General features: G+C 39.2%; 1 protein-coding gene across 8 annotated transcripts in view; it reads right to left on the bottom strand.

Moving 5' to 3' along the window:
• SH3KBP1 (SH3 domain containing kinase binding protein 1) overlaps positions 1 to 12064 on the bottom strand; it is a 346563-nt gene that overhangs the window by 84304 nt on the left and 250195 nt on the right. For all 8 annotated transcript variants that reach the window (XM_054006486.1, XM_054006509.1, XM_054006527.1 and 5 more), the window contains one exon: positions 1684 to 1778. In XM_054006486.1, the coding sequence (XP_053862461.1) occupies positions 1684 to 1778 (95 nt within the window). The remainder of the gene's footprint in view (positions 1 to 1683; positions 1779 to 12064) is intronic.

The raw sequence follows: 12064 nt of genomic DNA, 5'->3' as shown, positions 1-12064 counted from the left end.
TGTCCAATTAAAATATAACCATGCAAATCATTATTGCTACCACTGTTATATAACTGCAACGAAGCTTATACAAAGTGTAACACACGGCCAGAAAGGGTTAAGCATCCTGCAGGCTAATTGACCCAGAGTCAACCTGTAAAGACATGTTAGAAATGATAATTAGGGCCATTCTATGGTAGATTGGCTAGACCTTTGAAATACAAACCTATATTGTTAGAAATTAGAGGTGATACTAATTGTATGTGTGTACTCATATCATGTTAAGATATTAGCCATATAAACAGACTGTCTGTCTGTCACTATAGCTATTGATTCAGAGATTGAGAGATCAAAAGGAAATATTAACATTTAGATGAATCTTGGGTGCAATAATGTAATTGTCTATATGTCTCTTTGAAGTTTGTGATAGACTGTCTAATGGATAAATTGCCTTGTGTTAATTTGGGTAACTAATTACTTAGGAAATAAGTCTCCATAATTGCCTAATGTTCACCAAAGGACTCCAACCTGTCAAAAAACTCTATAAAAAAGGGCTTGGGTCCTGATCCTTTTTCTCAGACCTGCTTAATGCTCCATGCAGAGGAAGCTTGAGTCGAAAGGTTGAGATCTCTAGAATCCCAATCTGGAATCACCCTGAATGCAAACATTGGACTATAACCTATGAGCTAATTCTGAAAAGAACTCTTTTCAATTACAAATCCCACCATGTCTGCTATGAATCTGAATCTCAAGAATTGAGCTCATGTGTGTATGTATACTGATCTTTTAACCCAGTGGTCCCCAACCTTTCTGTTGTAATAGAATATTCATGTTCCCAGAAGAGTGTGGCGGGCTCTGGACGACCAGCTGCCGAAATGCCGCCGGGAAGCGCCGCCGCCACAATGCTGCTGCTTCTTGGCGGCGACGCTTCTCGATGACGCCACTTCTCGGCGGCATTTCAGCGGCTGGTTGTCCGGTGGAAGCGCTCCCTTGTCAGGAGGCGGGTGCACATAAATACCCTAAGCGGGCGCTGTGTTGGGGACCACTGTTTTAACCAGTACCCCCTCTCTCTCTCTTCTTTTTAAATAAATTTTAGTTTAGTTAAAAAGAATTGGCTGTAAGTGTGTATTTGGGTAAGATCTGAAATATTCATTAACCTGCAGGGTAATCTGTCAGATCCTTTGGATTGGTAGAACTTTTTTGTACGTTGAATAAGATTTTCAGTAATCCTCATCATATTTGCCTTGGGTGGAGGCCTAAGGCTGGGTTGCTTTAAAGAAACTGTGTTGTTGGCTTCTGGGTAACCAGTGAGTTGTTACAGAAGCTGTTTTGTGCTGGTTTGGTAAATCTAAGTATTTGAATATCCACCCGCTTTGGGCATTGCCTGCCCCATTCTTTGGGGTTCACCCTAGTTGAGTGACCTCATTTGGCTCCCCTGGGACTCCAGTCACACTTGTAAACTCATAAAAACACAAAATCTGTGCTTTGCTTAATCTTATCAAGATAAGACTTTGAAGCAAAAGAAGAAAAAAAAAACGGTCTTCCTGACACCTATTTTATCCTGTTTTAACAAAACTCTATAGTTTTAAGAGCTCAGAGGGAGATTTTCAAAGGCACAAAAGGGAGTTAGGTGCCCAGCATGGAAATGTATATATATATTTTGAAAGTTGTATTCTGGTTTATGAAGGAGAATGTTGCCTTTACCTTATTGATAAGTATGACGATATCACCTTCTTTGATTGTTAGTTCATCTTCATTCTGTGCTTCATACGGAAATATTACTTTGCAATACTCCTTGACTGAAAGGAAAAATGTGCAATTCAATAAACAATCTTTTAACATTTTTTATCCAGCTATTTCACTATAAATATAATCATATTATACTTTGTAAGTGTCTCTATATAAGATATTGTTTTATCTTTTTGCTATTTGTTTCTCTGTAGATTGTAGACCTTCACAAATTGCATGAAATATTCAGAAGTTCTGTATTGACAATTCCTGCATTTAACAGCTAGGAAGGAAAAAAACAGAGTTTTGTAGCCACATGTCATGAACCATTTCCATCAAAATAAAATGTAATCGTTTGTTATTCCCATCAATGCTTCTGTATTTCTTTCCATAGGCTCACAGAAATTAGAGATGGAAAAGACCTAGGAGGCCAGATAGTCCATTTATCCTCCTGCCAATGCAAGACAATAGATATTTCTAATCTGGTGACTCATAAATATTTCCCTGTATATACATCACTAATGGATGTTTTCCAACATTACTATAAAGTTTTTTCCTCTTTTCTTTCTTCACTGTCTATAAATATTGTGTCTACTCAGTTCTCAGATCCCAAACACACCTACTCCTAATCATCAACACAACTGTCGTAAGAAAAATCAGTTAATTATGACTTGTTGCTATGCAGCGAAGAAAAGTGTGACAATCCTCACTGAGAAGTTACAAGGACATAGGATCATTCATTTCTGGTATTAGAGTATATATAAAAATATACAATATTTTAAATCAGAGTCCTCTGCTAGAAAGATAGCTGGATCCTTTGTAGATTAATATTAAGTAATTACGAAACACACATCTATATAAGACGGTGCATGGGGATGCACTGTGCTTGAACAATTAGACCGTTTAAATGGGGGTAAGGGTCTTTTCTGGTTCACATATTATTACTTAGCAGGGAATGAATTTTAAGTTGCTGGGAAGCGAGTATGTCAAGATCTCTCTGGCTCACAGCTCTCTTCTTGCCAGCCAGGAAAACTAGTACATGAACCATCGGTTTGTAGCCTCTTTCCTCCTCTGAAGAAATAATGATCAGGAAAGGAGGATGAGCACCCTTCTAGAAAGATCCTCTGACAAGAGCCAAGGAGGAAGAGGCTGATCCTCCTGCTACTTTCCAGAAATAGAGAACATCCTTCAATAACAATTTCCAAATACTATTATTTATGTATTAGTTGCTCAGAACAAAATAACGGTCTCCAAGGATTCAGCATGGGAGAACCTGAAACCCACAATTAGGATTTGAGGTGGGAAGCAAGTGGTTAACTACCAGTCTGTAAGTTGAGTCTTGTACCTCTCCAGCTTTTCTCTGGGGTCAAGCAAGGAAGTTACTCCAGCTCAACATATTGAGCAGTTCCTCTGGGGTGCTTGACCCCATATCACTGTAGGAGGGAGCAGGCAGAATAGTGGAGATATGGGGGTGGAAGGCTTACATGCACTGGTCTAGACCAGCTGGTTGTGGAGCAAGTGAACCGCAAGGAGAGAGAGACTGATAAAATCCACTATGTTCTCACCATTTCATTTACATATGGGCTATCATCATAATAATTTTGTCTTTATAGAATCTACACACCACAAAGAAAGATTTTGACAAATAACAGATGTAATAAATGTATACAGAGCTGGTACCAATTTAAGGCTGTATTGCAAAAAAGTGTGTGCAGCATCTTGTGTAAAGCCTCTTGTTATTAGGCAGGACCTTAATGATTCATTTTTATGACACAGAATGGAATGTTGGGAGGGGCTGTCGGAGGAAGTGATTTTCCTTTTTGAATGAGACTTGGGAGACTTTGCATTCTCAGGTGCATACATTATTCCTCCATGAATTAATTGGATGTTATGTTCTCAGTATCAGGTGGAAAACAATGCACAGCCGTCTACGGTAAATCAGTAGAAAGAAAGTATTACATTAGAATTAAAACCCCAGTGCTCTCAGAGAAGAGCTCACAGAAAAGGGCAATATACCTAGGTGTTAGTAACACTTATGAGTGTGTAGTCATATGGGTGACTGCATAAAAAAGATGAATCAACCTCTGGAAAGCATAACTATTTAGGAGAAGCAAAAATAAATAGTCAACAGGCTCAGTAGGTCAAACATATAAAATCATATTAACAAAATGAGATAATATTCTACTTTTCTTTATCACATTAAGACTTCCATAATCAGCTGAGCCCAATATAACAACAGGATTAAAATGTTCTTACTTCCAGCAATCATGTTTAGACAGACTAAAAGAAAGGGACAGATTCTAATCTCAGACACACAACATATATGTATACAAAAATAAAATTTTCTGAGACATGTCAACAATCAAAGTCAGACTCAAGACCATGAAATGTAATGGGATGCTGCTTTTTCAGCCTATTACGCTGGTTGCCAACAAAGTAGTGAGATACACTGGGTATTTACACTGAAAAACTACCTCCTAGAGACCTCAATGGAATCAACTTTTTTTTTAAAATGAGATCAACAGTAAATGAGTGGTGAAAACAATGGCTGCCAGTAGAAATCTGACAAATGACAGCTGTAGACAATAACAAAATAGACACAAGCCAAATTCTATCCTGCTGCACCAAAAAGAAAATGTTTGTATAGCCCCTATATTTAGTACTCCCAGCTGCCAGTTTTGTACCCCTTCTTCATCGGCTTCACACTGTGGACTAGTATACAAGGCACACAAACCTGCAGCACTCTTCTTAAGTTCCACCAAATGCCCTGAAACTTCTCTTTGATCTAATGTAAAGGTACGTTTTTAAAATAAGACTCCCTCCCAAACATATGCACATGCAAATTTTGGCAAAGAAATACTGGGGGGAGAGGGGAAGATAAAGACATGCAATTTGATGATTTTCAATTCTTACTTAATACTTTAAAATGATATTGCTATGTTTACTCTTTCAAATTATATAAAGTGCCAATAAAAAAAAACTTGAATCCCAAGTCTCCCCCCCACCCCCAAAAATGGAGAAATAACCCTCCTTTCGCAATTTACATTCCTCAGGAAACAGACTGAATGAACAGATAGGCCTTAAAATTGCCCCTGAAAATTAACAAACTCAACCTCTTTTGCAGTGGGGTCCAATTATAATTGTGGCCCTCTGCACTCTTAACTGTGGCCGCTGAGGGAGTCATCATCCTTTTTTTTTTTTTAAATGGTGAAGCAGACTTGACTGAATAATCTAGAACTACACCAATTCTAATTCCTAAATACTTAGCAGTTTATAGTCTCTCACTCTACCCTGTGTCTTTCAGGTAAAACGCCTTTCTAATATTACTCCATTTCCCTGATATTTTTACTAAATAACATAATGTAACTTTTGTTACCTTAAGATGTTTGAGTTCCTCAGAAAGCTTTTCCCTGTCTTTATCAAAGCCTGTACATACCCATAAAAGGGGATCAATTGTTTCTTCCACCTTACAGAGTACACATAGTCCATCTTTGTGTCTATTTATTAAAAAAAAAAATTGTTTAAGCCACAACAGCTAGTTAGTACTCTAAATTATTTCACTTTTTCTACTCAGGTTCTGATGTATGTTGTTATCCTCAGCTGTATGACACAACTCAAAAAATCTTCTTCCGCTTTCTTCATTAATCCCAAATTTTTGCCATTCCTTTTTTAGGTTTTTCTGTACTGGGCTTTTAAATTCCTGTTTACTCAAGGGTATTTCTATGCCAGTCCTTTCATTTCATTGTCTGCCTTTTCATTCCTTGTTATCCCAATATGCTCTGGGATCCAAGCTAATGCTACACGTATACCCATCTGTAGTAACTTTCATTAGAAATATAATTTCATTGATTAAATCACTTCTACATATGGAAATACCTTTATCATCATAAGACCTCAGACTGAGTAAAAAACAAAATAAGAATGACCACTTCTGTTGGGAGTACACCCCAGATCTGATTTAATGCTAGCATTATTACTACTAGTTTGGCTGTCATGACAGCTATAAAATCAGATTTTCTGTTAGAAGTACTAATGCCAACTTTTGATATACAATATGCTGCCCCTACTCTTCCTGTTTTTTCTTTTTTGGATCCATCTGCATATATTTGAAAAAACAACAACTACTTTTCATTTATATACTGGTACACTTCATTTTTATTACCTACTGTCTCTTTTTTATGCTTAAATTTATAAAATAAATCTAAATCCGCATTTGGATATGCAACTTTCCATCTATAACTAATTTTCCCATGACTAATAATTTTGACTTTGTTTAGCTTTTCCTTGCCTTTCAACTTCTGCTTCCACACTTTAACTTGATCATGTGGATTTCTAACATCATGGGCTATCATTCGCCTATCGAATTTTCAACATTCCTCATATATTTGTTTGGTATTTTCCTCATTGCAATTCCCATTAACTTTTGGCCCAGAAAGTTAGATCCAGTAGTTTCATTTGTAGCGTAACTGACATTTCACTAGAAGCTACCTGTAGTGTGTATACGAGTGTAGTAATAAATGAACCGCATACAACTCGCAGTGCCTGTGCTTATATTAAATCTAATTTTTTAAGTTCTGATTTTGATGCTGACCCAAAAGCTTGGCAGCCATAGTCAATAACCGGGTCAATCAAAACTCTGTATACTATCAACAGTTTTCTTATCTGCCCCCCAAGCAGTCCCAGCCAAACTTATAAGCAGGTTACTACTTCCTGTATGTTTATCTTTAACACAGTCTATATGATCTTTCCAAAGTACTTTAGTATTAAATATTACCCCTAGAAATTAAAACCTTTTACCTATGTTTATTTGTTCTCCATACCAATACAGTCGACATTCCTTTATAACTTTCCGTATCGTAAAGACCAATACTTTGATTTTAGTGACGGAGAACTTGAAACCTCATGCATTTCCCCAGTCAGAGGTCTTTTGTAACACTTTGTTGATTCTCTTTTCTCCCACTTAAGTATTCCTGCTCCTAACCCACAGAGCACAATCATCTGCAAATAGAGTGACACCTACTATGGCACTTATTCATGTTGAGAAATCATTTATTATTATATTAAAGAAGATCAGGCTGATAACACTTCCTCGTGGTATATCATTTTTAACATTACATACTATATATTTGACATAATTTTCCTAACTCTGACATGCCTGGTCTTTTTACTCAAAAATTCTCTAATCCACCCATATATTCTTCCCCTTATCCTTTGTGCACCTATTTGGTACAACAAGCCTTCCTTCCACAGCATGTTATAAAACTTTTCAATATCTATGAAGATAGCTATCACAAAACCTTTGTGCCCCATACAGCTTCTAATTTAACAATTTGATCAACGGTGCATCTTCCTCTCCAAAAGCCACTCTGCACCTCATCTACAATGCCACTGTTTTCCAAATAGGTAGCCAATCTTTCATTCATCATTCTCTCCATACTTCTTACCCAGGCAGGCTGTAAGGGCAATAGGTATACAGGCACCACTTCTGTGGAGTTTGCCTGGTTTCTGCATTCATATGTTTTTGACAGTTTGCCTGGTTTTTGCACTGGAACTATTGCACATTTCTATTCTATTCTTATCACTCTTTTTCCCCCATATAGTATTATTGTCATTACCACAGGTCTTGAACCCAGGCCTGCAGGATTCCTGGGAGCAGCCACACTCCAATCCTCCATCTGGCAGCCTGCTGACAATGGCTTATCTGGGACCCACCAAACCCCGCCCCAGTGTGAGGCTCCAACCCTGAAGTCCAACTGGTGGAATCCCAGAGCAGCTGACTGGTCCACTGGCAGCAGGAGGAACAGGAAGCTCCACCCTGTTCTGGACGGTATGCCTTGTGTTTCCTGCTCTGTGGCTTGATTTCCCGGAATCCCGACCAGGCTTGACTCTTGGCATCTGACTTGTGGTTCCTAATCTCCAGTTATTCTCCTGCCTCTGACCCTGTAGTATCCTGATCTGGCCTGACTCTGGTTCCTAAGTCGGGGTTCTGACCTCTAGTTTGTCTTCTGCTTCTGACCTCCTGATATCCTGACCCAGCCAACTCTTGACTCTGGTCTATTGCGGACTCTGTCTCTGCTAGGTCTGGCCTCCCATGACAGATATATAACTACAAACTGCTTTCAAAGAGATATTTAAACACTATGTTGCATATATTATCTTTACATAGGGATGTATTCTTGCTGATATCAATAACTTTCTCAAGTTCCCACATACAAAGCCATTAATTCAGTAAATAAAGATAAAGATACCAACTACACTGTTCACGATTCTCTTCAATGAATTGTATTTTATTCTTGTAGAAAACTGCCCTTTGATTTTCATCATTACTCATCCCTCCAAAAGCTTCTACTAAAACTTCTGCTTTCTCATTATCAGAACATCTAACTATTTTGTCAATCCCAATAAGGCCTGGAATGTGACTCCTCTTGGTCTGAATTCCATTCATTCTTCTAATTTGCCTGTACATTTCTGATGTCTTGGTATCTTTATTTATCTGCCCACAGTACTTCTTCACACACTTTTTTTTTATAAGTCTTTGTGCTGTTGCCTTACTTCTTTTACACTTCATTAGATCTTCACTATTACTTGCATTTTTTGCTTTTTTATAGGCTTTATTCCTTTATTTAACTGCCATTTTGCACTTCTCACTCCACCATGGAAGTGAGGTTTTGTTTTGGGGTACTTCAATATCTTAGGTCTGGCTGGAGTAGCTGCTGCTATTAATCCTTTTACTATATTGTCATTGAAATTCTCTGTCATCATTCACATACAACTTTCTTAAAATTCCAGGTGGTTAATCTTCCATTACATTCAACCTTACCTTGCCCTTGAAAAGTAATATGTATGGGGAAATGATCACTCCCCATTCCTTCTTTCTTATGCGTTTCCCAGTTGTGTCTACTTGCAATATCTGCTATTATAATTTCCAGGACTAAGCAAGAAAGATTACCATCTGCTGCATTAAATTGAGTTGGGGTGTCATTGTTTAGAACCACTACACTGTTTTCATCAACAAAACTCTTGAGGGAGTCTGTGTTAAGAAGAAAAAAATGTATTTGACTAATTTAAAGTCCATTCCCTAGGCCACACCCTGTGATTTTTAAAATGAAGTGTTTTAACCTGGCCTTTTACTATGGAGAGGCAATAGAGGGGGACCCTCTCTCGAGCTGCCTCTTATCACTCCTGGTGCAGTCCCAATAGCAGCTCTGATGTGACTCAGGAATGCCCTGAGCAGCTGCTGTACCTTATCTGCTACCTTATCTTAGCGGCTCAAGAGCTCCCTCAATGGCCATTTGCTGCATCTCCGGGGATGGAGGAGAATGGTTCTGGCTGCTCCATTGCCAGCTCCCCCACCAGGCTGTGGGAGCAGCAGGGAGAATAGAACAGGAGCTCAACTGGCTGTGCCTAATCCCAGAAAAAAACACGGAGTAAAACATGGTTCCCCACTTCCACACAATCACTCAGGGCAGTGGGAAAAGGGAAGAGAATCAGAGAACTAACAGCTCTCTGATTCTCTACCACAGCCTGAGCCACAGCACAGGTTACAGCAGTCCAGGGGCTGCTTTAAATTGTATAAACTGGCTATGGTCTCCAAGGAACAATACCCCTCCCGGGGGGGGGGGGAGGGGGAGAGCTAGAATGCAACTCACTCCAGCTACTCCGCTCCTCCATGCCCCAGAATCTGTTTGAAAGTACTGAACATAGCTCCTTCCTTGATCTATTTGAAATATGTTTGGCACTCAGGCAAAAAGCCCAGCTTTTATTGAAAGAAGAGGGCAAGCAAGTTCCAAAGTTAAGGATAACTTGGAAACTGCAGCTAGTGCAGAATGTGGATGCCTAATTACTTAGGTTGGTGCATGGGTCATATTTCTTTCACACACCACAGACTGCACTGGCTTGAAATGTATTTCCAGTGGCAATTCTAAGTATTATGTATAAAGCCCTATATCGTTTGGAGTCCCATTTATCTTTAAAGACCAACTTTCTCCTTGTTCTCTTACCAGAGTCTAAAGATCAGATGTGTCATTCAAGCAGACAGTCCACAGATGCGCACATCTAGAGGCCGAAATAGGGCAATTCTCCAGGGAAGGTCCATGACTCTGGAGATTGCGTTCCCCCTCAGTCCAAGTGGAGGCATAATCCTCTTTTTAAGTCTGATCCTGCTTCTTCCTTGTTAGACAACTAGTGAGATACACTGCAATAAACTTACCTCAGTCTGACACAGCACAAACACTATGCTAGATTTGTACTTGCAGTTTACTTGAAAATTGATTAAAAAAACCCATCCACATACATTTGACTCTGAAAACCAGCTATTTAGCTCTCCACAGGGAGTCTAAATTCACATACCAACTGAGTTGGGTGCACACGCTAATGGAGTTTGGATAGATAAATAAAAACTACAACACAGTCTGAAAGAAGAAGCCTAAAATTAAGTGAGATTAATCCTATTACTGATATAACATGTTTCTATAAATGGAGGAAGAGATGCTAGAGCACAAAAGACCCTGCACACAATTAAATGAGATAAGACTGCAACTCTGTTGCAAAGACAAACAAACACACCAAACAACTCAAACCCAAATCCAAGGTACAGCAGAATTTAGTTTTACTGCTCAGTATCTATACAGATCATTAGAGTCATGATTGAAAACTAGATTATCCAAATAGATTTTTCCACAGAATTTCACCATGTATACTGAGAATATCAGAACACTGCCTCACCACCATAGAAACAAACAAAACATAACAACCTTGAATAAATTAGAACCTCTCTAATCCAGATTAACTAATCTTTACATTTTATAATGTGTACCGAGAGGTATCAGACACAGCATTATAATGAAGTCCCTTATACAAAATTTGTTACTATTACAAAATATAATACATTTACACATATTATGAAATACCATGAAGTACCTGAAAGTAAATTACAATGCATTTTGTGCTACATTATCCATATTTTTCTATTGCATTTATTTACATTCTAAATTGGCAATTTCAATAATTTGCAATAGTTCTCCCAGTTAATTAGCAATGTTCTGCTGTACAGATTTTCAGAATCCACTCTCATATGCTTATAATAATAGATAAATATTTCCTAAAACACAACCTTATCACTACAGGCTAGCATCCCTCCCACCAAAAGCAACTCCAACCCACAACAAACGCACACCTCCCCACAACGTATTCTATACCAAAAGCATATAAAATATAGGGACACCCATCATCAGCATTACCCCCACCAAAACCCGAACACAGCACAATATATCAGTCTTCCCCTATAAAAATCACTCCTATAAACTCATGAGAAACCTTCAATGACATTCCTCCTTGCCCTCTTTTTCTGCTGCCTCCCTATACCCCGAGGACTCTCCCACATATTCTGCCCCCTGAAGCTCTACAGGCTCTTTCACCTCCTCTTTGCCCTTGGAGCCCCGAGGTCCCATCTCTTTCTCCCCCTCAATCTTTGAGGGCCTTTCTTTCACTCTGATGGTTCTCCAGCTCTGATGTGCTTCCTCCTCTTTGTGTCTCAGATCCCTGAGGACCCTTCCTCCTATGCTTTTCTCTCTCTGAAAGCCAGAGGACACTTTTTTCTTCCCACATTATCCCTCTCAGGGTTCAGATCCTTTCTACTGTACCCATACTTAGATCCTTACTCTTTTTTGCTGCCATGAACTGGTAGAAGCCCTCTGTGTGGTCTGCTTGGCTTAATAGCTGACGTTTCCCGTGGCTAAATGAGCAAAGGGACCAGAAGGCACAGAGTTTAGTTGCACGCCTGCTGGATTGGCTACTGCCTGCTGCACCCCCTTCTTCCTCATGTCACTAGAGTCACAACAAAGAGGGCTCTTAAATTGGACGTGTGGAGAACAGAGAACCAAATATTACTCGGCACCGGGTACTCCTCTTGTGGAATGATCGGCCATTAAAGAGACAGGGGGGTTCACTCCGTTGGGCAGAGAGATTCATAGATTCTAGGACTGGAAGGGACCTCGAGAGGTCATCGAGTCCAATCCCCTGCCCGCATGGCAGGACCAAATATTGTCTAGACCATCCCTGATAGACATTTATCTAACCTACTCTTAAATATCTCCAGAGATGGAGATTCCACAACCTCCCTAGGCAATTTATTCCAGTGTTTAACCACCCTGACAGTTAGGAACTTTTTCCTAATGTCCAACCTAGACCTCCCTTGCTGCAGTTTAAACCCATTGCTTCTTGTTCTATCCTTAGAGGCTAAGGTGAACAAGTTTTCTCCCTCCTCCTTATGACACCCTTTTAAATACCTGAAAACTGCTATCATGTCCCCTCTCAGTCTTCTCTTTTCCAAACTAAACAAACCCAATTCTTTCAGCCT

Source organism: Malaclemys terrapin, chromosome 1, assembly GCF_027887155.1.
Source record: "Malaclemys terrapin pileata isolate rMalTer1 chromosome 1, rMalTer1.hap1, whole genome shotgun sequence".
Classification (NCBI taxonomy): Eukaryota; Metazoa; Chordata; order Testudines; family Emydidae; genus Malaclemys; species Malaclemys terrapin.
Note: the sequence above shows the minus strand (reverse complement) of the source record. Positions and strands in the feature narration are given on the sequence as shown.